This window comes from Odocoileus virginianus, chromosome 18 (genome assembly GCF_023699985.2).
Source record: "Odocoileus virginianus isolate 20LAN1187 ecotype Illinois chromosome 18, Ovbor_1.2, whole genome shotgun sequence".
Taxonomy (NCBI): domain Eukaryota; kingdom Metazoa; phylum Chordata; class Mammalia; order Artiodactyla; family Cervidae; genus Odocoileus; species Odocoileus virginianus.
In genome coordinates, this window is record NC_069691.1 from 44,438,969 (window position 1) to 44,464,665 (window position 25,697).

The following is a 25,697-nucleotide window of genomic DNA, read 5'->3' on the forward strand; positions in this document are numbered from 1 at the left end:
GGCTCCAGCTGGCACATCCAAGGCTCTGCCCACCCAGGGCCTCGGGAGCCATCCTTGGCCATTCTCATGGCTGGGGGTGTGAATACCGAGTGTGTGCTGTCTGGGGGGAGGAGAGGGGTGGCAAGGAGGACCTTTATCCTGTGCAGGCCTGGAAACGCGCATAATCCATTTGGATGGAACACTCCAGGGTCTTTGAGGGTGAGACTTAATAAAGGAGGTGTGGGCTTGGGGAGGGAGCCGGACTCCCAGGCCTGGAGGAGGCTCGGGCATCATGCGGAAGAAACGCTGAGCGGGAGGGGCCCTCGCAGTCCCCCAGAGCCCGGTGGGTGGCGGAAAGGGGAGTACCTTTGGCCAGAGAGATGTTGCGCAGCGCGATGGAGTGCTCCCAGTCCTTGAGGCGTAGGTCCTCGGTGATACCGTTGAGCACGGCCAGCTCCTGCTTGAGCTGCAGCTCCAAGCCCCGGTGCGCCAGGCGCAGGCGGCGCGCGTCCTCGCTGGCGTTGCTCACCAGCACGCGCAGGTCCCGCAGCCGCGTGCCCTGCAGGGCCACGTCGTAGGACAGGCTGAGGTTGAGGCCGCGCAGCGCGCCGCCTACGTCCGCCAGCTCGTCGCTCAGGGCGCCCACCCGGCGCGCCAGCCCGTCCAGCAGGCCGGCGTGGCGCCGCAGCAGCAGCTGGCTGCGGTTGCCGTCCACCTGCAGCTGGTAGAGCTCCAGCTGCGCCGCGTCGCTCTGCTGGGCCGAGCGCTCCCGCAGCAGGACCACCGCCTGCTCGCTCTGCGCCGCCTGGGCCTGCAGCCCCCACAGCGCCCCCTCCAGGCGCTGCACCGCGCCCGCCAGCGCCAGCAGCGAGTCCGACTGGTTCTGCAGCGCGTCGTGCGCCTTCCACACCTGCTCGCTCAGCTCTCCCTGCAGCGGGGCCTGCAGCAGCCGCAGCTGCAAGTCCCGGAAGCTCTCGTTCAGCCGGTTCACGTTCCGAGTCAGCGCCTTCAGATCGTCCGGGGAGCTCCGGGGCCTGGACACTGCGGAGATGGAGGAGAAGGAAGAGGGGGAGAGATGAGACGGCTGCGGAGGTTCTCCCCCAACCCCCGACCCCGGGGCTCGGAAGGCAGGAGACGCTCAGTAAGAGGAAGGGAAAGCGGAGGTGGCCAAGTTTGAGGGCCTTAACACATCCCCTAAACGGTGTTCAGCAAGTGGTCCCCAAACACGTCTGCCCGTGAGAATCACCTGGCCAGGGATCCCACCTGGAGAAGTTGTGGTTGGATGGGTCTGAGAGGTGACCCAGGCTTTGGAATTTTAAAAAGAGCCCAGGGTAATTCTAAGATGCGGTTGAGTTGGGAACCCCTGGACTCATCTATGGGTTTCCCAGGTGGCGCTAGTGGTAAAGAACCCGCCTGCCAATGCGGGAGACATAAGAGATGCAGGTTCCATCACTGAGTTGGGAAGATATCCTGGAGAAGGGCCTGGCAACCCACTCCAGTATTCTAGCCTGGAGAATTCCGTGGACAGAGGAGCCTGGCAGGCTACAGTCCATGGGATCACAAAGAGTCGGACAGGACTGAATCGACTTAGCATGCACGCAGGCACAGACTTATCTATGGATGAGGTTGATCCGTAGGAACCGGTCTCTCCTTTTTTTTGTATTTTGGAAAGGATCAGACATCAGCAGTTCCACGAGGCTTACCCTCCAATATTGTGTGTCATCCTCTCCACTTTAGAAGGGAAGTAAGTACCCTTATCCCCTGGAGAAGGAAATGGCAATTCGTTCCAGTATTCTTGCCTGGGAAATCCCATGGACAGAGGAGCCTGGCAGGCTATACAGTCCATGGGGTTGCAAAGAGTCGGACACGGTTGAACAACTAAACAGCAGCAAAGGACCCTTATTTAAGACCCTTTAGGGCTAAAGCTCTTACCGTTGCCCCAGGCAATGGCAAGTAAGACATGGAGACAGGATTCCAATCCAGAGGGCTTGCGTGCCCTGGAACCCAGATGCTGCCCTCTAAGTCTGCTCTGGAACTGTCTGAAGGGACCATGCCGGCAGCAGACTCAGCCAGGCTCCAGGCAGCGCTGGTAATTCCCACTCCTCAATTCGGGGTCCCATTCCCTCTAGGCCAGGGGAGATGCTTTTTACATCCATACCTTCTCTTATCAGATGGCACTAGTGGTAAAGAACCCATCTGCCAGTGCAGGAGACATAAGAGACTCAGGTTTGATCCCTGGGTTTTCCCCTGGAGGAGGGCATGGCAACCCACTCAGTATTCTTTCCTGGAGAATCCCACGGACAGAGAAGCCCGGCAGCCTACTGTCCATGGGGTCGTAAAGAGTCAGACACAACTGAGTGAATTAGCACGTGTGCATTTCCCTTCTCAGGCAAACGACCAGCTCAATGGTCTCCCACCCTTTTCCCTTGGAGAGGTTTCCTTGTCTTGATTATAAGCAGCCAGTTCACATGAAGGGAAGGCGTGTGCCTCTGAATCCTTATCATCTAGCATCCGGTGTCTCCTGCATGCTCAGGGAGCACTTAGGGACACAGCAAACCCTGGTACATCCTGGGATGTCCAGGAATGCTGGTCTGTTTGCTGTGCACTGCCCACAGCTTTGTCTCCCTCTCTGATCTACACACCAGAAAAATGGAAACGAGTCGGGGGGGGGGGGGAGCAGAGCAGGAGGTGGAGACGAAGGAGGCACAAGGGGAATTCTGCCTCGGAAGTCTTGGGATGGAGAGAGCCAGGGAATCTAGTACACAGCTTGTTCAAGTGATGAGAGGATCCATATACTCCAGCTCTTTCCTGAACCTCAAGCTGGAACGGAAGAAGGTGGTTTTGTGGGTGCTGGAGCTGATGCTTCTGCCAATGCATGGCATTTATGGTGGCCGCCCTGGAGGATGTCAGTCATCTCAGATTACATTCAGAGGCTACAGCATTAGAGGGGCATTTGAGCCCCACTTCAAATTCTCCCTTGAGACTTCCCTGGCAGTCCAGTGCTACCACTGCAGGGAGCAGGGTTCGATCCCTGGTCTGGAAACTAAGATCCTGCATCCCACATGGCACACCCAGAAACAAGAAAAAATGAAAATAGTCAACAAAATTAAAGTGTTCACCCAGCACTTTAATCTCCAAGAAAATCATATGCCCAACCTCTGCTCATACCCATTCTCTCCACTTTCAGTTCGTTCTAAGTGCTGGAATGTTTTGTATTCTGTTCAGACTTGAAATTTGCCTCCCTGTAATCTCTAACCACTGATTTTGCCCTCTGAGGTCACAGAAAGCTAGTGAATTTTACTTTTCCCACAAGTCAGCTCTTCAGAATCTCAAAGACAGTGATCACATCCTGGCTATGTAACACTGTTTCTGGTTAAAGTCAGCAGTTCCTTCATCAGCTGTCTCTTGACTGGCTTCTGAGCCTCCATACCTCCTGGCTAACCTCTTCTGCACATAACAGGGTGTCAACATCCCCTTACAGGGTGGGGCTTGATCTAAATTTGTTTTTTTCCATGGTGTATAAAGACTGGGAAAAGTTTGGAAGAGGGGTCTTCAACTTCATTCTGGGCAGAAGACTCTCTACTATGGCCCAAACTGAGTTTTTCAGACTTGCATCATTGACTTTGAGTCTAGGCAGTCTTCGGTGAAAAGTTTCCCCATTTTACAGATAAAGAGACTGAAGCCATGAGCATATTCATGATCTGCCTAACGGCATGCTTCCTGACTCCTGGTCCAGTGTTTCCCTTCACTGCCCCCTACTACTCTGGAAAGTTAGTGAAAGAGTCGTCAAGGGATTTCCCTGGAAAGGTCCAGTGGTTAAGAATCCACCTTGCAATTCAAGGGACATGAGTTCGACCCCTGATCAGGAAACTGAGATCCCACATGCTGAGGAGCAACTAAGCCCGAGCCACAATTAGAAAGCCCATGCGCCACAACGAAAGATTCTGCCTGCTGCAAATAACACCTTACGCAGCCAAATAAAGAAATATTTTCTAAAAAGAGTTGTCAATAGAAGTAAAGGTTCTGGAGAAGTGAATCCATGATGCAATCACAACCCAAGTAACCACAGGAATTGTCTGCCTGTCATCACAGGCCGGGACCTGATTGTGTTTGTCCGATATTTGACCAGATTGATTGACAGGTATTTGAGACAGGGCAGTTGGAAACCAGAAAGCCTGATATTTTAGTGTCAGCCTGTGCTCTTGATGCTCTGAGATTCAAAGAAACACCGCAGCTCATCAGAAGTAGTAAAACACTAGGTTTGTTAATTCTGGTTTTAACATTGGGATTGCGAGTAACTAAGAGGAACAGTGCAACTACTTGATTTTAATGCTCATTAGCTCAGGCCTGTCAGAGGCAACACTGAAGGAGGCAGTTTCCCTTAAAGCCACTCTCTGCCAGCTCCCACCAGCCCCGCCCTCCCTCTGCGGGTGGTCCCTGTGCCCTGGGAGGACCCCCGCCTTGCCCATCAGCCCCCAGCTTTCAGATCTGAGACCCCTTCTCTCTCAGAAAACTGGACTGGAACTTGTTCGTACAGTGAAGGTTGACAATCAGCCACCCCTTCCGAGAGAGTCCATCTGAGTCTTTGATTATTTTTCATTGCACAACCAATTTTAACATAAATTGAAATAAAGAAAAAATTCTTCCACCATCTCACAACCTCCAACAAAGAACACTGGTTTCCTTTCCATTTTCTTCTAGTTCCATCCAAATGCATACCCAGTCTTTACAATTCAATTTCTGTGCTTTCAAATTTGTGAATGATTATTTCACACTTTCCCCATCTGTCCTTTATAATTATCCTTGTGATGACTGCCTAAGAGCCCATCAGGGAGATGCCTGGTAATTTACCCACTCTCAATCATGGAAAACAAATGCAGAAAGGTCCCTCCTTCTCTTGAATTTTTTCCTACCAATAAATTCCTAGAAGTTGGATTAGTAGAGCCAAAGTTATAGACATTTTTATAACTCTTAAAAATTCCAATGATATCACAAAAAGAAAAAAAAATTCTAGCCAAATCACTTCCCAGAAGTTATACCTATTTGTAATTACATTATAGGCTTTCCAGGTGGCGCTAGTGGTAAAGACTGCTAAGTCACTTCAGTCGTGTCCGACTCTGTGCGACCCCATCCCTGGGATTCTCCAGGCAAGAACACCGGAGTCGGTTGCCATTTCCTTCTCCAATGCATAAAAGTGAAAAGTGAAAGTGAAGTCGCTCAGTCATGTCTGACTCTTCTCGACCCCATGGACTGCACCCTACCAGGCTCCCCCGTCCATGGGATTTTCCAGGCAAGAGTACTGGAGTGGGGTGCCATTGCCCTCTCTGCATGGTAAAGAACTCAGCTGCTAATACAGGAGACATAAGAGACTCAGGTTCAATCCCTGGGTTGGGAAGATTGCCTGGAGGAGAAAATGACAACCCACTCCAGTATTCTTGCCTGGAAAATCCTATGGACAGAGGAGCCTGGTAGGCTACAGCCCTTGGGGTCACAAAGAGTCAGACATGACTGAGGCGACTTAGCACACACGCATACATGTACGTTATAGATTTTTTAATGTGCCAGTTTCAATAAAACCTCAATGCACTGAGTATTACAATTTTCATATGGTTAATGTCACAGATACAAAATGGTAGCTTGTTATTTTATGTTAGTATATTTGCATTTTAGAAGTGACTTTCTCAAGGCAATGCATTACCTATCTTTACAATTTGATTTCTGGGCTTTTTTTTTTTTTTAATTTAATGACTCAGCTCAAATGAATGATATGGGTATTTTAGGTACTTAGTCTAATCAGAACAAAATTATTTGAAGGAGTAAATACTCTTTGGGCATCCAGTCATGCTGTAGAAGCCCAGAGCAGCCTCCCTCTTTTGGGATCACTTACCCACCCCAGAAATGAATTATCTCCTTCCAATAGTCACAGTGTGTTCTCAGCTCACACTACCCCACCCCCTCCTACCCCCATTTAATCCCTTCCAGATGTTTGCTGTCCTCAACAGGGAACAATTCTTCCTGAGTGTGACTCTGTTAATTCATGTTTATGCAAACAGTTCATTTATCTCTCTGCCTGCTGTATTTACTTTTAATTGCTCTAACTATTCTTTAGCTTTCATACTTTCACAAAGGGGACAATAAATCATAGAGTAACAATAATTACTGGCATCTCCCGAGTCCTTACTCTCTGCCAGACATGTTCTAAGTATTTCCCATATTAATGCATTTAATTTCACAATAAGCCTATAAGTGTTGTTATGATTGTCATATTCCAAACGAGGAAACTGAGGCACACAGAGGTTGAGTAACTCACAAGGTCACACAGTTGGTAGACAGAGGAGACTGACTTTAGACTCAGGTCATTTGGGTCCAGATCTCCCTTTGTGATACCATCTGTCCTGAATATTCATTGGAAGAACTGATGTTGAAGCTGAAATTCCAATACTTTGGCCACCTGATGTGAAGAACTGATTCATCTGAAAAGACCCTGATGCTGGGAAAGATGGAAGGCAGGAGGAGAAGGGGATGACCGAGGATGAAATGGTTGGATGGCATCACCGACTCAATGGACATGAGTGTGAGTAAACTCTAGGAGTTGATGATGGACAGGGAGGCCTGGCGTGCTGCAGTCCCTGGGGTTGCAAAGAGTCAGACACGGCTGAGCAACTGAACTAAACTGAAAGGGTGGAAGGCACAGAATAAACTTTTAATTTATTTTATTATTTATTTATTTATATATATCTTTGGCCACATCATGTGGCATGCAGGATCTTATTTTTTCCCAGCTGTGGATCTACCCTACACCCCCTGCAGTGCAAATATGGAGTCTTCACCATGGGGGAAGTCCCTAGAATACATTTTAAGAGAGATGCACAAATAAGGAATAAGCTTTGAAGGTAGTGAGTTCCCCATCATAAACCCAGGTAGGAGCAAGCTGCTTGGCAGGAATCATGGATTCTAATTCAGATTCTGATTCAGTATTAATTGCTGAATCCTAATGAATGTGTTCATGTACACTTTGTAATAATGCTTGACTAATGGATGAATATCTGTCTCAGGCCACACCCTGAGCCAGGTGAGTTACACAATCACATCTCCACCCAGACCCCAGTTGTGAACTGGCTCCCTGTTTCATAGTCATCTTTTATGCTCATTAAAAAATGATCATATGCTGGTGAAATCAAGGTGCTCCAGACTGACCAGAGAGGCTGCGTTCCCCAAACACATCAGACACACCCACCGTGCCAGGAAAGCAGGGGAGGTACCTGTGAGCTGGAGGAAGAAAAGCTAAGTGTTCTATTTGAGGTTTGGCGACCTAAGCCTTGAGCGCTTGTGTTAATAATCCTTTATCTTTGTATAAAGTTTCACACTCATTATCTCCCTTAATTTTAAATATAATTCATCTTGGGAGGTAGGCAGTGCTGCAAGTATTCTTAATATCCTCAAAGGGTAAAAAAGAAAGAGGCTCAAAGAAGGCAAGAGATGCCAGAAGCATAAATAAGGATGGATTGGGGTCATCTGTCCCGTTATCCAGTCTTCTGTCCTCCATATCTGCTGCAGGGGTGGTCAGCCCCATACTGAACTCCAAAGTCTACTTGGGGGAGCAGGGTAGGAGATGACATTTATTAAGCACCTACCACATGCTGAAGCTGAAGCTCCAATACTTTGGCCACCTGATGCAAAGAGCTGACTCCTTGGAAAAGACCCTGATGCTGGGAAAGACTGAGGGCAAGAGAAGGGGGCAACAGAGGAAGAGATGGTTGGATGGCATCACCAACTCAAGAGACTTGAGTTTGAGCAAATTCTGGAAGATAGTGAAGGACAGTGCTGCAGACTGTGGGGTCACAAAGAGTCGAATACGACTTAGTGATTGAACAAAAATATGCCAAACTCAGCTTTAGTCTCTTGTTAGGAGTGACTTTGTTTCATCTTCCCAGCACACTTGTGAAGTAGGAATTCTGCCCCTGTTCAGATGAAGGAGCTTGAGAAGGTAGGAAAGAGTGAAAGGAGGCTCAAGATGCTTGGTTTATGAAGGCCCTGCTGGCCCCATCCTTACACAAGAATAACAGCAGAAGGTATCTCTCCCCCTTTTTTCCAGGCCAACTGAGCAGAAGTCCTGCATCAGCCTTAGAAGTGAGAGGGAATTGTTAGTGGTTTGCGTGGCGGGGGGTGGGGGGCATGGAGAACTGGCATCCTAGTCTGATGGAGAAGCCGGTGGAGGAGGGGAACAGATTCTAGAATGCAGTCAGGAGCCATATAACTGAGTGGTACCCCCAAGCCTACAGGCAGATGGTATTACCATTTCACAGATGAAAAATTGAAACTCAAGCAATGAAGTGAGTAACTCAAGACCATCTGTGAGTAGGAGGTGGACCTGCCCGGCTGTTTCACTGTCCCATGCAGCCATCCTGCCTTGTCCTCATTTAGGCTCACGATGCTGATGGGAGGAAGGTGGGTATCAGAATTCACAGAGCGTCACATTAAGGGGCATCCCAGGTTTCTCAATGGTAAAAGAATCCGCCTGCCAATGCAGGAGATGAAGGAGATGAGGGTTCGATCCCTGTGTCGGGAAAATCCCCTGGAGAAGGAAATGGCAACCCACTCCAGTATTCTTGCCTGGAATCCCATGGACAGAGGAGCCTGGTGGGCTACAGTCCCTGGGGTTACAAAGAGTCGGACGGACACGACTGAGCATGCATGCAGACACATTGAGGGCAGAGTTGGGAAAGGATGGGGCTGAAATGAAACTGCAAGTCAGGCACCTCAATTTAAGCACTAAGAAAAAGACAGGAAAGGGGGCTTTCTTTCGGGAGGTCTGCAACACTGGGCTGGGTTTCCTGAGATCTGGATACATGTGACTTTAATAGAAAATTCATTTAAAAGTGGAGCATAATGCTCATTCCAAATTGCATAGTAGAGAGGTTATCGGTAGATCTTTAGCACTTAAAGTGATGCCTGTTTTCACTAGGGCTCCCCTGTTTCCAAGAGGCAGGAGGAAACCAGGGCGGCCTTGTGGTGTGTGACAAGGCCCCACATGCAAAAGGGCCCCATGCTGGGGGCTTACTGCCCTGCTCTCGCTCTCCGGAAATTTTGGATAATTTTATTTTTGAATGTGTGTTCTGTAAATGAAGGGCAGAGGCAGGGGAAATGAAGCAGATGGGGGAGGTGAGGTATTAGAGGACATGCATAAGGACCCAAAGACAAAAGCAGCAGATTGGTAAATTTGAAAGTATTAGTGTTCTGTACATCTGTGTCTCTTTTTCTGTTTTGCATATAGGGTTATCATTACCATCTTTCTAAATTCCATATATATGTGTTACTATGCTGTAATGTTCTTTATCTTTCTGGCTTACTTCACTCTGTATAATGGGCTCCAGTTTCATCCATCTCATTAGAACTGATTCAAACGAATTCTTTTTAACGGCTGAGTAATATTCCATGGTGTATATGTACCACAGCTTCCTTATCCATTCATCTGCTGATGGGCATCTAGGTTTCTTCCATGTCCTGGCTATTATAAACAGTGCTGAGATGAACATTGGGGTGCACATGTCTCTTTCAGATCTGGTTTCCTTGGTGTGTATGCCCAGAAGTGGTATTGCTGGGTCATATGGCAGTTCTATTTCCAGTTTTTTAAGAAATCTCCACACTGTCAATGTATGACAAAACCCACTGAAATGTTGTGAGGTAATTAGCCTCCAACTAATAAAGATAAATGAAAAAAAAAAAGAAAGTGTTAGTGTTAGTTGCCCAGTCATGTCTGACTCTTTGTGAGCCCATGGACTGCAGCCCACCAGGCTCCTCTGTCCATGGGATTCTCCAGGGAAGAATATGGGACTGGGTAGCCTGGAAGCCCCTTCTCCAGGGGACCTTCCTGACCCAAGGATCAAACCTAAGTCTCCTGCATTGCAGGCAGATTCTTTACCATCTGAGCCACACTGGTAAATTTGGGGTGAGCTTATTCACTTTTTTTTAAAGTACTGGATTGGCTGAAATTTTGATTTGGATTTTTCAGTAAGCTGTTTTAGAAAAACCTGAAAAGATTTCTGGCCTACCCAATATCACATGTCCCTGCTCTGAGCTCACTCAGCAGGATGTCCTGGATCAGCATCTCCAGGCTGGAGACTAGCTTCTTTGTCTGCAGCCCACCATCCCCTGCACTCACACAGAAGAAAGCGGGAGCTCGCAGCCACAGCTCAGAGCAGCAGGAGGCCCTTTGAGAAGGGAGCCAGCAGAAGCTCTGTCTTTACCCAGGTGGCCTGAGCTTTCTGATGCTTTGTTCACCTGAAGACTCATCATTCAGTGGCTCCAGGGCCACATGCTTTACCCACATGCGTGTGCTGTCCTGAATGCCTGTGTGCCGTGGCCTTGGTCCATTCTGGGACTGGAGGGCCCCCTAAGTAAGTAAGCCCAGTGGCCAATTCTAGGTCCTTCAGGCAGGATCCAAGAAACAGGCACAAAGGATGCAGACTGCACCTCTGAAACGGTGCAACCCAGATGCCCAGTCTTTATACATGGACCTGTCTCTGGCCCATGGAGGAGCACAGACTCTGAACTGGGGGATGCACGGAGCGGAGGCTGACTGCCTGCTAGTGGACAGCCATGGATATCCACATTAGGATGGCCTGGCACAACCTCAGAGGAAGAAAAACCCCGCCAATATGTTGGTTACTTTCCCCAGAGGTGTGCTGGGTGCTCCTGGCACAAGCGTTCCCTTTGGTGGTCCAAGCCAACGGAGTCTCTGATAATTCAGTCTTGATGACCGTGGAAATGGGATTCAAGACAAATGATGAAAAAGGCTCTTCTTGAGGAGGCTGTCCCCAGGACCCTCACTTCAGAGGCCAGAGTGTCTGAAATCATTACGAGCAATGTCAGGAAATCAGCATTTTGATGGGGTGCATGCATATGTCCTCAGTCACTCAGTTGTGTCTGACTCTTAGCAACCCCATGGACTGTAGCCCGCCAGGCTCCTCTGTCCATGGGATTCTCCAGGCAAGACTACTGGAGTGGGGAGTTATTCCCTTCTTCAGGGGGATCTTTCCCACCCAGAGACTGAGCCCTCATCTCCTGTGTCTCCTACACTGGCATGCGGGTTCTTTACCACTAGCGCCACCCGGGAAGCCCCATCCTGAGAGAAGCAGATCTAAAGACCATGCTACACATGGCTATGCTTTTTTTTATTATTATTGTTTCCTTTCTTCCTTTTATGGATCTTTGAAAAAACTTTTTGTCTTATATTGGAGTAGAGCCAATTAACAGAGAAGGCAATGGCACCCCACTCCAGTACTCTCGCCTGGAAAATCCCATGGACAGAGGAGCCTGTTGGACTGCAGTCCACGGGGTCGCTAAGAGTCAGACACGACTGAGCGACTTCACTTTCACTTTTCACTTTCATGCATTGGAGGAGGAAATGGCAACCCACTCCAGTGTTCTTGCCTGGAGAATCCCAGGGACGGGGGAGCCTGGTGGGCTGCCGTCTATGGGGTCGCACAGAGTCAGACTTGACTGAAGTGACTTAGCAGCAGCAGCAGCAGAGCCAATTAACAATGTTGTGACAGTTTTAGGTGTCCAGCAAAGGGACTCAGCCATACATGTACACGTATCCATCCTCCCCCAAGCTCCCCTCCCATCCAGGCTGCCACTTAACATTGAGCAGAGCTCTCTGTGCTGGGCAGTAGGTCCCTGTTGGTTCTATTTTAAATATAGCAGTGTGTACCGGTCCATCCCAAAGTCCCTAACTATCCTTTTATCTGTCCTTATCTTTTCCTTCTTTTTAAAATGTATTTTTTAAAAAACAAATAAGTGGTATATTACTTTGCTGGGGCTACCATAGCAAAATAGCATGGACTGCATGGCTTACACAACAGAAATTAAAAACCAGTTGTCTTGTAGTTCTGGAGGCTGGAAGTCCAAGATCAAGGTGTCAGCAGGTCTGATTTCTCCTGGAGGCCTTTGTCCTTGGCTTGTAGCTGACTTCGTTCGTCCTGTGTCTTTCGTGGCCTTCCCTCTGTGCATGTCTGTGTCCTAATCTCCTTTCCTTATAAAGACACTAATCATCCTGATTTAGAGCTCAACCTGGTGACCTCATCTGACTCTAACCACCTCTTTAAAAGGCCTGTCTCCAGATACAGACATAGTCTGGGGTATCGGGGGTTAGGACTGCAACACTTGAATGTTGAGGGGATGCAATTTAACCCATATAAGTGAGGCCCTTTACTAGAGATTAACTGGGAAGAAGTTGGGGTGGACAGTAAAAGCGGGTGTTGATTTCCAAGCCTCTGTCATACCCTTTATTGCAGTTATTCCTAGAAAGTGGCCCTCAAAGACTTACTAATGGAACATAGCTATAAAGAAATAAAAACCTGAGCTTCCCAAGTGGTCCAGTGGATAAGAATCCACCTGCCCATGCAGAGGACACAGGTTCGATCCCTGGTCCAGGAAGACCCCATATACTGAGGAGTAACAAAGCTCATGGGCCACAACTAACAAGTCCAAACTCTAGAACCCGGAAGCCGCAACTACTGAGCCTGTGGTCTGCACCAAGAGAAGCCGCCACAATGTGAAAGCCGTGAACTGCAAGTAGAGAGTAGCCCCTGCTCGCTGCGACTAGATAAAGCCTGCACTGCAATGAAGACCCAGCACGGCCAAAAATAAATCATGTTTTCAATTTTTAAATTTTTTTAATTAAAAAAATAAAAGCCTCTTCTTACAAATTTAGACCCTGTTCTCAAACCACACGTGGAAAGCAGAGTCCATTGAGAAAAAAGTGACCTGCCCCATGGTTCACGCTCAGTGATTTCCCCAGGCACTTTTCTTTGGCATTTAAGCTGGAATCTCCTCATAGACATACAATATAATAAACACCCTAACCTATTTTGAAACAATCCATCAAGAAAGGGGAGGGAGTGTAAACATAGCTCTTTTAGAGCCCAGAGTTGATCTTACCTCCAGTAGTTTTCATTCTACTTGAAAAGGAAAGGAAAACAACAACAACAAAGAAAGCAACAACTCCTGAAAGCCAACCTGCCGTATTTCACTTAATGCACGGGCCCTTCTCTACACATGTTACAATCCCCCATCGCAGAGCAGAAACTCACTCTCTGGGATCTCGTGTCATCATTGGGCTATCACACGGCCCACTTCCACTTTTTAAGAAATGCAAATAAATGCTTGAATATTATTAAGATGTGAGACAGTTTTATTGGGTCATATAATTCATAAAAAAAAGAAACTTTCCTATTTAGCACTTAGTGATTTCTGGATACCATACTAGGCACTTCACCCTCTGTGGAATATCTGACATCCACCCCAGTCTCTCAGTTTTTAGAGCAGTCCTCAGAGACAGATGTTGTGGGGAACCTCAGGGGTTCGGATCTACAGACAAGATGCTTACATCAGTGTGAAAATTAAATGTATGTAATGGAACGGGTATTTTTGTGCTTCACAACCTCAAATGCCCCATCCCTTCTCCTTGCCTCCCCAAGGCTGGGCCCATGGTTGGACACTGGGGAGATGAATTGTATGATATTTAAAGAGACAGCCCAGTGCAGGCCTTCAGAACTGGGCTCTGTGCTCAAAGGTGCGGACAATCTCTTTCTCAATCTGGCATCATGGTTTCAACTTCCAAGACTGCTTTTTCCATGCCTCCCTACAATGGGACCTCTTTCCCTGCCCTTCCTACCCACAAGGGTGCATTTCCAGTCTCAGCTGGAATCAGACATGGAAGGCTTGAAAGGTACCTTGGCAACCATGTGGATGCCCCTTCCTATTTCACAGGTACGAAAACCGAGCCCTAGACAGAAGGACCCTCTTGCCCCAGGTCACACAGCTAGACAGAGGTGAAGATGGGATGATTAATGCCATGTTTCATCCACTTAACAGAAGAAAAGAGAAAACTAATAGTAATGGCTGTTCACTCAGTTCTAGACAGTGGACTGGGTGTTATCATGTATTTTAACTTTTGAGATCCTTTGAGACTGCGGTTCAAATACCTAGTTTCTCAGATGAGATGTGTCCTGTATTGTATGTTTGTGTGTATGTACAGGCATGCCTTGTTTTATCACACCTTGCTTTACTGCACTTCGCAGATACTGTGATTTGTACAAATTCAAGGTTCGTGGCAATCCTTCATCGAGCAAGTGTCATTTTCCCAACATCTGCTCATTTTGTGTCTCTGTATCGCTTTTTGGTGATTCTTGCCATATTTCAGTTCTCCTCCCTCCTTTCCCTGCCCTGCCAGCAAAAAGATTATGACTCTCTGAAGGTTTAGATGATGGTTAGCATTTATTTTATTTTATTATTTTGGCCACACCATGCAGCTTGTGGGATCTAAGTTCCCTGATCAGGGATTGAACTCATGCCCCTTGCAGTGGAAGTGCAAAGAATCCTAACCACAGGACCACCAGGGAAGTCCCAGCATTTTTTAGCAATGAAGTATTTTTAAATTAAGGTATGTACATTGTTTTTTTAAGACACAATGCCATTGCACACTTAATACACTACAGGATAGTGTAAACATAACTTTTATACACGCAGGAAACCAAACAATTCATGTGACGCACTTTATTGCAATATTCACTTTATTGTGGTGGTCTGGATCCAGACCCACATGATCTCTGAGGTATGCCTGTATATATAATTATTTTCTGTATATTATGATATTCTGACATTTTAAGACACTTTTCTGTCTGGGAAGCAACTGCTCCTCCTGAAGCTGGCCAGTTCTCAGAGATGCAGAGGGCCCTGCTGGGAGCATCTGTTTCTATCCAATCTGGAGCCACACCTCTTTTCTCTGCCCCCAAGAAACAATATTTCTCTGCCTCAATCTTCCCAAGCCTGGGTAACAAGGCAACTAGAGAACACCTCTATAGCCCACGGTCCGCCAAAATTATTCAAACTTGCTAGGACTGCCTTATCTTCCTCACAGAAATCCCAATAAAGGCTGGGGCCCGACTGTTTCCCTCACTACCTTCTGCCTTCTGACCTCCCTTCCTCACAAGGTTCTGTGTGGCCTGCGTGCCTCCTGTCTCTGGTATCTGTGAGTATAAGAAACTCAGCCTGAACCTCTGTCTCCTCTTGTGGCCACATCCACCTGGCCATTTCAGAAAAGAATATATGACATGTTCATATGTCCAGTTCTACAGATGAAACTTAGAGAGATTGAGTGGCTTGTTCAAGAAAATACTACTAGTGAATGGCAGATTTAATCCATTCATCCATTTATCCATCCACCCACCCACCAATCCATCCACACATCCATCTATCCATCTACCCATCCATCTATCCATCCATCCATCCATCCATCCATCCATCCACCCATCCACCCATCCATGTGAATTATTACTGGTAATAATGCAAAAGATCATGTGACTTTCTGTTGTATCCCATACACGGACCATCCCCCGGCTCCAGTGGGGCGTTCCTTATGCTCCCCTCCATCTCTCCAGCCTGCCTTCTGAGCAACAGTCACATGAGGCCATGGTCTGAAATCAGTGAAGGCAGCAAGGATGTTTCTGTGTTTCTATCTTTTTGGACAATCTGTTCCATCAGTGCTTGTTTTCAAACAGCTCAGTATCAGTCCCCAGGGTTTCCACACGGCTTTTGGTTGGAGTGATGTAAACTCTTCCCATTGGCAGGTTTCCTCAGATCCATCTTTCTTTGCTTCTTGAGCCTGTCAGAGTATTTTAAGGAGGTTGGAAATTATTCTCACAAAAAAGCACATGAGGAATCTGGGCCAGACTTGCCAGGAATCTCAGCACTTATTGGGTTTCCTTTTTCAGAACATGACGTTTGCAGCCAACGTGTCAGATCTCTCACATCTTTGTTCTTTAAAATTCGGACTCCTGGTACAGTTAGACCATGGACGCCTTGAGCTAAAAGTGACCTTAAGAATCACGTACTTCTCAATTTCAGAAGAGGAAACAAAGGCTGATAAAGGTGATATGAAAATGTCCCAGGTCATCTAATAGTTGGTGGCAGAATCAAGGCTTGGGCTCATATATCATAAGACCCAGTTCCTATCTCTTTCTATCAATATGGTATCACACTGGTGTCCAGGAAACCAGAGCAAGTTATCAACCCACCCAACCATCCATCCACCTGTCAACTATAAGCTGGTGGTTGCCAAAGGCATTTGCCATCTGCCCCTGCAGAGATTGAACCCTGTGCGCTGCAGCTGCCAACCTTCAACATGCCCTGGAGGGGATTCAGGGTAGAGAGTGAAGCACTCTGCGCTCCAGGGAAGCCGGTGCACAGGTCTTTAGACAGATATTTTTAGGAATTGGTTTCATGATCCCAATCCTTGCATCATCTCATATCTAGAAAAGCACTAAAGCCCTCATGGTGATATCAGCTCCTCGTGACTAGCAGAAAACCCTTTCAAAAGTAAGGATTTGATTTTATTAAACTCTCCCTTCATCAAAATCTAATATATTGACCTTCCCCCACTGCTTCTTTGGAACAGTCTCTCAAAGCTATCTGAGGTGCTGTTTCCCAGGCTGCAGTCCTCAATTTGCCCCCAAATAAAACAACTCATAGCTCTCACATGTTGTGCATCTTTTTTTTGGTCCAAACATCCATCCATCCACCCACCCACCCCCATCCATCCATCCATCCATCCATCCACCCATCCATGTGAATCACCACTAATAATAATGGAAAAGCATTTCACCCAAAGAGACAGATTTTTTCCAATTAAAAACATTTACTCCATGAGTATGAATTATTTTGAAATATTAATTGGTCCCCAGAGTATACTGTATGATTAGATTGGATATCTTTAGTATTGCAAAAATATTTAGTATTGTGAAAGAGTCATGTGAAAATTGTGCCAGTGACAGTCACCAATCACGATGTGGGATTATGTGGGTTCAGAGTCTTTTCTACAAAAGGGAACAATTTTAATGATGACTTTTAACATATTGTAATTTTAAAAAGAACACTGCATGCACCTCATGTGTACAGTTCTTCAAAAATTGACAGCTTAGTATGAAGTACAGATTATATAAAGGAAGTAGATTTGAGAATTTCATAGACTTTGGAAATTGGATGGGTCCTCACACGTAGATTAGAAAGGAAGAAATATCAAACTTAAGAGTGCAAAGGCCTGGGTTTGAATCCTGTCCATGATTTCACTTGCTGCTCTTAGACAAGAGAAGTCATTGTTCTGAGTTTCCCCCTTTTCCTCTAAAAATAGAATTAACAACATCTATCTCAGGAGGTGGTTGTGAGATTGAAGATAAGGGTAAACTCTACTTGAGCACTTATTACGGGCCAGGCACGGTGTTATGTGTTTTATGTAGATGTTATCTCATTTGAGGAAATCAAACATGTGGAAAGAAAACCCCAGATCTATGGAGAAGTCCTATTCAAATTCACACTATTGGTATTCAGGTAACCCTCAACTCTAGGTGCCTTCTCTTCCTTCACTGGTTATCAAATTAGTTGACATTAATAGTCATAATGGTACTTTGAAGAGTTATATAGAGCTTGGCATTTACAAAACATTGTTATGTGCCTTACCTAATTTTATACTTTTCACCAGCATTGAATCCTCATTTACATTAAATGAAGAACTGAGAGCAGTGAAATGTTTTCTCCACCATCAGCCAGTGACACCCAGTCCCATACACCTTTTATCCCTCATCTTCCTCCTGTTTGTGACTCACTGGCACTCTGAACCCATGGTTCTTCACCCACTGGGACCCTTTGGGATGAAGAGGGTGATGACCCTTCCCTACTGCTTCCCCTGGGAACTGGTAATCACTGGATGCTTTCCAAAGAAATCGAAACACTCACTCCCCTCTCTCCTACCATCAGCACCACCAAGCTTGTCAGCTTCCCATCAAGAGGGGACCTGCCACTGTCAGTAGGCAGATTGATCCTGGTAACTCGACTGCCTCCGGCTATGCCTGATTGACGGCTGCACTGGGAGTCAGAACCACTTTCAAATGCCTCGGGCCTCTAGGAAGTTCTCCTACTTCGTACTCATCAGTGACAAACCCCAGGCAGCTGCACCACCCTCCTTCTCTTGCTTTAACCTCTTGGACCTCAGAGAAGAATTGTGCTGACTTGGCCCATCCTTGTGCTGTTGGAATATACCTGGCATCGATCTGCTTGCGTGGGTTGGTAGGCTGGAAGAAATCCCCTTAGCTGCTATTCAAAGCTGTCTTCATGTTCTTTGACACCCAAGCCTGCTTTATCCCTCGTCCTTAGAAGTAACTCTGTACCCACTTTATCAAGGATAGGAGAGCCATGAGCTCTGCATTCGCTGCACCTCGCAGACCTGCATCCACGCTGTTTTCTCCAAGATCAGAGTGAGAAGCTTCCCACCACCCCCGACCTCTGCCCTCTGGTGCCACGCCCCTCAGCTCTGCCCGGGAAGGTGAGTGGTGAGGATGCACGGTGCCTGGGGTGTTAATGGGTTCTCTTCTCTCCTCAATGTCAAAGATTCCCCACAAGGTCATCATTTTAATATCTGAAGACAGATTCCCTTTCCCTTTGTTTAAAAAAATTTTTTTTTTGATGTGGACAATTTTTAGTCTTTATTGAATTTGTTACAATATAGCTTCTGTTGGTTTTTTTGGCCACACGCCATATGGGATCTTAGTTCCCTGACCAGGGATCGAACCCATACCCCCTGCATTGGAAGGTGAAGTCTTAACCAGTGGACCACCAGGGAAGTCCCTCCTTTTATTATTTTTTTAAATTAGTATAATAGTTTTACAGATTCCCTTTCCTTAAGGTTTCAAATCCCCTCACCACCAAAACCATTCTCCTTTGAATGTGTCTCAGCTTATCTGCATCCTGCAGTAAATGTTTAACAACCAGATCTCCGAGGGAAAAGCAAAATTCCCACTTAGTAGTGCTTGCCAGCTTCTGAGGTGTATTAATAAATACTTTCGCTATGGCCAACATCGAGCTATTGACATCACAATTCATAACTGAGGAAAGATGCACATAACTGAAGTCAGCCTCAGATGCAGACTCCAGGGTCTGTGTCCACTCTAGTGTCACTGAGGTGGGCCAGGAAAAAACATCTTTTCATGACCAGATTTGTGATAACTGATTCAGGCAAGAATTTTCAGTGGATGATGAAATGACTAAGTGAGACACTGTTGTATATCTACAGTATATCCAGACAGTATCAAAGAGTCTCCACCACTTTGAATTAGAAAAGAAATAAAAGGGACCTTTACAGTAAATGAAGCCCTCAACCAAGAGATCAAAGTTAACATCATAAATAAAGGAACAAAATGATGCAATACTCCTCCAGTGGGATTCACTGAGCAAGGTTTATGAAATGGTCCTGCCACGAATGTTTAACTGACATCTAATCACAGAGAAAGAAACAAACTCAAACAGAGATATTATGCCAAGCAACAGACCAGTGTTCTTCAAAAATATCCTTGTCATGAAAAACAATCAATGGCTAGGAGTTATTTAGATAACAGAAAGACTAAAGGAGCATGGTAATTGAATGAGCAGTCCTGGCTTTGAAACTGTGTACAAGCCCCTGAGTCCGTGTCTTCTGAAGTAAAATGCTGATTCGAGAGTTAATGCTTGGGAAAAGGGAAGATGTTTAAACAAAGAATAGCTGTCGGGGTGAGGAACTAGTAATAATCTAGACTGTAAATCTGCCACATAGCAGAGTCACCAAACACCCATCTCCCTGAAAGATATAAAGGTCTGACCCACATTCCTGAGCTGTTTTTACAGGAAGCAGACCGCCCCCTCCAGATGAAAACTGCTGACCACAGGAACATGGACCCTAGACCGGTTGAAACCAGAGGGTGGATGATGCCTGAAACTTCACCTTGATGCCAACCAGTCCGAGAAGTGTCCACAAGCTGATCACACTCTGCTGCTTGAGCACTATAAAACTTCTCACTATCCGATCCTGGGTGGGTCATACCGTCTTGAGGGCATTAGCACACTATGGCACCCTTTGCCTGGCAAAGCAAGAAAAGCTACTCTTTTCTATGTCACCTAAAACTGTGTCTCTGAGTTTCTATTCAGCACCTGGTGAAAAGATGCTGAGTTTCAGCAAAAGCTTGGATCCTGTAGTAGGTTTAAAAAATTGCTATAAAGGATGTTGTTGTTCAGTTGCTAAGTGGTGTCTGACTCTTTGAGACCCCATAGATTGCAGCACACCAGGCTTCCCTGTCCTTCACTATCTCCCAGAGTTTGCTCAAACTCATGTCCATTAATTCAGTGATGCCATCCAACCATCTCATTCTCTGTTGCCCCCTTATCCTCCTGCTCTCAATCTTTTCCAGCACCAGGGTCTTTTCCAATGAGTTGGCTCTTCTCATCAAGTGAGCAAAGTATTGGAGCTTCAGCTACTGGAGCAATTGAAGAAAGTTAATTATGGACTATATATTTATGATTGTACCGTTCCTATACTAAATTTCTAAATGTAAAAAACTCTAAGTGGTGATATAAGAAAACTTCCTTGTTCTTGGAAATCCATACTGAAGTATTTAGGGGTGAAGTTTACAACTTACTTTCAAATGGTCCCACAATAAAAAAAAAAAATAGTAATAACAATGAGAGAGGATGGGAGAGAGAATGAAAAGCAGCAAAATGTTAACAATTGATGGACCAAGATGAAGGGTACATAGACACTCATAATACAATGTAGGTTTAAAATTATTTTCAAAATAAAAAACTGAAAAGAGAAAAAAAAATGCAAACACTGAGGAGTTGTCTAGATGGGACGATCACCTCCCTTATTCTACACATTGCACCTCTATTAATATGGCTTTGATTGCAATAGCTTTTGATGAACAGCTGTATCACACAGTTACTCATTCTGCCAACCTCAAACCCTGAATCTTGCTTTAAAATTACTGTCAAGTACACCTTTCCTATGCTAGAGCACAGGACCCCACGCTTATGCATGTAAGATTATCAGGTCCAGGCTATTTCTCTGGGATTCAGATTCCTTTTGGATTTGGAGCCTGCATTTCTTTGAATGGAATACAGATCTCTGAACTGCAAAAAATAAACATGTTATCTGTTGCATGTTAAACTACATGCAACAAAATTTTTATTGAACACACAAAATGTGCAAAGCAGTGGACTGAGTACAAAAAAAAAAAACCCAGCAATGACTAAATAAGTGTGATTGCTGACTTCAGGCTTCTGGAAGGTAAGAGCTAAGTCTTAAACTTCCTTAGTCCCCCACGAGCACGTAGTAGATACTTATTTAGGCTCACATAGGTATGCTGGAAAAAGCCTTAAAGAGGCAGTTTCTTAAGAGATGATACAGTTAATAATCAAATGTATAAAAAACTTTATGAGATGATTCATTATCAAAGAAATGCAAAATAAAATGAAAACTCTCTAAAAATAATGGGACAGGGCTACATCATGCTGGCAAGAATCGGGTGAAATCTTATGTGTTTATACGCTGCTGATGACAGTGTCAAATACTTTTGGAAAACAACTTGGCAAAATGTATCAAGAGCCACAAAAATGTTCACATCTTTTGTCCAATAATCTCACACTTGGGAATTTACCCTGAGGAAAAGTCCAAAAGAAGGGAAATGGGGTAGCACAAAGAAATTCATTGCCTTCTTATTTGCAGGAGTGAAAAACTGGGAAAAGTTGTGACTGATGCATTTAGGAATAATTACCCAGCTGTATATCCACTAGGTGGACTTTGATGATGACCTAAAAATGACAGTTCTGAGGTCTATCATGCAACAATGTGGGAAATGCACCTGGTTTAAAATTAAGCATCTACATACACATATCTCAGGATCAAAACTGGGATGCTTAAAAATAATTGATTTTTTTATTAGTTGGAGGCTAATTACTTTACAACATTGCAGTGGTTTTTGTCATACATTGAAATGAATTAGCCATGGATTTACATGTATTCCCCATCCCGGTCCCCCCTCCCACCTCCCTCTCCACCCGTTCCCTCTGGGTCTTCCCAGTGCACCAGGCCCGAGCACTTGTCTCATGCATCCCACCTGGGCTGGTGATCTGTTTCACCCTAGATAATATACATGTTTCAATGCTGTTCTCTTGAAACATCCCACCCTCGCCTTCTCCCACAGAGTCCACAAGTCTGTTCTATACATCTGAGTCTCTTTTTCTGTTTTGCATATAGGGTTATCATTACCATCTTTCTATTTTTTTTTTAATTTTTTTAAATTTTTTTTTCCATTTATTTTTATTAGTTGGAGGCTAATTACTTTACATCATTGCAGTGGTTTTTGTCATACATTGAAATGAATTAGCCATGGATTTACATGTATTCCCCATCCCGGTCCCCCTTCCCACCTCCCTCTCCACCCGATCCCTCTGGGTCTTTCCAGTGCACCAGGCCCGAGCACTTGTCTCATGCACCCAACCTGGCCTGGTGATCTGTTTCACCCTAGATAATATACATGTTTCGATGCTGTTCTCTTGAAACATCCCACCCTCGCCTTCTCCCAGAGTCCACAAGTCTGTTCTATACATCTGAGTCTCTTTTTCTGTTTTGCATATAGGGTTATCATTACCATCTTTCTAAATTCCATATATATGTGTTAGTATACTGTAATGGTCTTTATCTTTCTGGCTTACTTCGCTCTGTATAATGGGCTCCAGTTTCATCCACTAATTGATTTTTTTTTTGTGTGGTAGAATTATGAGTAATTTTTATCCTATTTCCTGATGGTATTGTTACGTTTGCGCAAAATAAAAGTTTTTTAAATAATCATCTATTGATGAGCACACACACACAGGAGGACACTGAGGTATACCAAACACGGATTCTGAATCAGACAACTGAAAATGCTCAGCCAGAGGAAACCCGGAAGAAATGCCCCATCAAAGTGATTCAAACTACCACAAGGATACCACTCTCTCTGAGTCTGCCCATGCATCTAACCACATGCATTGTACTATTTTCCCCTCCTAATAAATACTTCATGTGTTTCCCTAAAAGAAAAAGAGAGATAAAATAAAATAATCATCTACTGAATAGAAGAGGGAAGGATTGTGCTATAGGCTAAATCATGTCCCGGCCCCCCAAATTCATGTGTTGAAGTCCTAACTCCCGGTACCTTAGAATGTTAACTGTATTTGGAGGTAAGGTTTGTAAAGAGGTAAGCTCAAATGAGGCCGTGAGGGTGGAACGTGGATCCAATTTGACTTGTGTCCACATAAGAAGAAAGATACCAGGGGCATAAGACCTGGTCAAAAGGCAGCAAGAGGGGTTTCCCCGGTGGCTCAGTGGTTAAAAAAAAAAATCTGCCTGCTGATGCAGGAGATGCAGGTTTGATTCCTGGTCCAGGAAGATCACACACAGCAAGGAACAATTAAGCTCAATAATTACGCTCAACAGCTACTGAGCCTGTGCTCCAGGGCCTGGAGCCACAGCTACTGAAGCCCACACACCTGAGAGCCTGTGCCCTGCAACAAGAGAAGCCGCCACAATGAGGAGCACTCCACAGCAACTAAAGAGTAAAGCCCCCACCCCGCTCACGGCAACTAGAGGAAAGTCCATGCAGAAGCGAAGGCAGTCAAGATTAATGCACTCATTTAAAACATTTAATTTAAAATTGTCAAAAGGCAGCAAGAGGGGAGCGGTCTACAAGCCAAGGAGAGAGGACTCAAGAAACCAACCCTGCCCCATCACCTTAACCCTGGACTTCCAGTCTCCAGAGCCATGAGACAATAAGTTTTTGTCATTTAACCTACCCGATCTGCGGTATTTTGTTATGGCAGCCTGAACTGACTGTTGCAGGCAACCCAGCCAGGGAGGGTTCAGGTTGCTATGGCCAAGGATCTGGCAATCAGAACACTGGGTGTGGCAGGCTGGCGGTTATCCACACTCCAAGTGTGCCCAGGACCACAGAGAATCTCCTGAGGTCCTTTTAACCACCTTCAACCCGGTAAGTGAAATGTCCACAGGCAGTGGCTCTAAGACTCGCTGCAAATCAGAAGCACACAAGTCACTCTGAGACGATAGCCTGGAGATATTCTGATTGAGGATGGGATGAACCCTGGCTTCCCTGGAGGCTCAGATGGTAAAGAATCCACCTACATCGCAGGAGACCTGGGTTCAAGATCCCTTGGAGGAGGGCATGGCAACCCATTCCAGTATTCTTGCCTGGAGAATCCCATGGACAGAAGAGCTACAGTCCATGGGGTCACAAAGAATCAGACATGACTGAGCAACTTAAACACACAGAGCCCTGGCAGTCTGCATTTCTAATAACAACACAGTCCCACTTCTATTTCAGTGACTGAGAGATGTGGGAGAATGAAAGTTTATTATCTCTGTGGCTTTTGGCTTTCTTCTTGAATTTCCTTCAACCTCTGCCATCTCTCCCAGCAAACAGAGGTCTCAGGTGGTCAGACTGTCTTGTGGAAATTTCAAGTACAAAAATCCAAAGGGTAAGCCATTTCTACTTTGGGGGATACCCCCAACAAAATTGAAAACAGAGACTTGAATGGTTATTTGCATACCCATACTCTTTACTTGCAGCAGCCAAAAGTTGGAAGCAACTCAAGAATCCACTGATAGATGAATGGATAAACAGAAAGCAAGGTATATACAGACACACACAGTTGCTAAGTCGTCTCTGACCCTAGGCAACACTATGGACTGCAACACACCAGGCTTTCCTGCCCTCCCCTATCTCCTGGAGATTGCTCAAACTCACATCCATTGAATCAGTGATGCCATCCAATCAGCTCATCCTCTGTTGCTCGCTTCTATTCCCTTCAATCTTTCCCAGCATCAGGATATATACACACACACAACGGAATATCACTCAGCCTTAAAAAAGGAAGGCAGTCCTATGTCATGCTATAAAATGGATGAAAAGTGAGGATATTAACTATGTTAAGTGAAATCAGCCAGTCACAACAGGACAAATACTGTAGATCTCATTTATGAGGTCCCTAGAATAGCCAAATTTGTCGAGACAGAAAGCAGAACGGTGGGAGCCAAGGGCAGGGGTTAGGGGAAATGGGTAGTTGATGTTTCAAGGGTACAGAGTTTCAGTTTGAGAAGAAATCTGGAGATGGATGGTAGAGATGGTTGTACAATAATGTGGATGTACTTAATGCCACTGAACTGTACACTTTAAAATGGTTGAGATGTTAGGTTTTACTTTAGGTCTATTTTACCACAATTTTAAAAAAATTCTTGAGGGGAACTAAAGAGAGGAGCTGGGGTGGGGTGGGGGCAGGAAGAGGGAAGAAGCCTCCGCTGGGTCTGGGGACCAGTCCCCTGGGGTGAGGGTGGGACTGAGGGGCGTGCCCCGCTGGGTCCACACACGCGCCCCAGGCAAATATTACTCAGGCTCTGGTCAGTCCCACCCAAGGCCAGATGATAAATGGGCCGACTGGGAGCCACTGATGCCGCCCCAGCTCAGCTTTTACAACTGAAGTTTCAGGGCCTGGCCTGGGGCCCGTGGGCTGGAACCTTCTCCCCTTCCCCCACCTTCTCTGCCGTCAAATGTGGAAGAGGAGGGGCCTGCAGCCAGCCCCACTCTGGGGGCGGTCAGGACCCCTTGGGCAGCTTTTCTGCTCTTTGGGAGACAGAGTGCAGCCGAGGCCCCACGTGTTTGGGGTTTGTGTGCCTTCAAACTGCCTTTTCCCCTGGGGTTTGGTGGGTAACCTTCCCAAGTCCCTCTCCAAGGAAGAAAAACAAACAGCTGAGAGCAGGCGGCTACAGCTGTGAGACATTTTCCAAGATTGAGAAGGGGGGAAAA

General features: G+C 45.9%; 1 protein-coding gene across 1 annotated transcript in view; it reads right to left on the reverse strand.

Annotated features, from left to right (window-relative positions):
* SCARA5 (scavenger receptor class A member 5) overlaps positions 1-25,697 on the reverse strand; it is a 130,134-nt gene that overhangs the window by 53,452 nt on the left and 50,985 nt on the right. Inside the window, exon 4 of the mRNA XM_020877900.2 lies at positions 346-1,020. Within this exon, the coding sequence (XP_020733559.2) occupies positions 346-1,020 (675 nt within the window). The remainder of the gene's footprint in view (positions 1-345; positions 1,021-25,697) is intronic.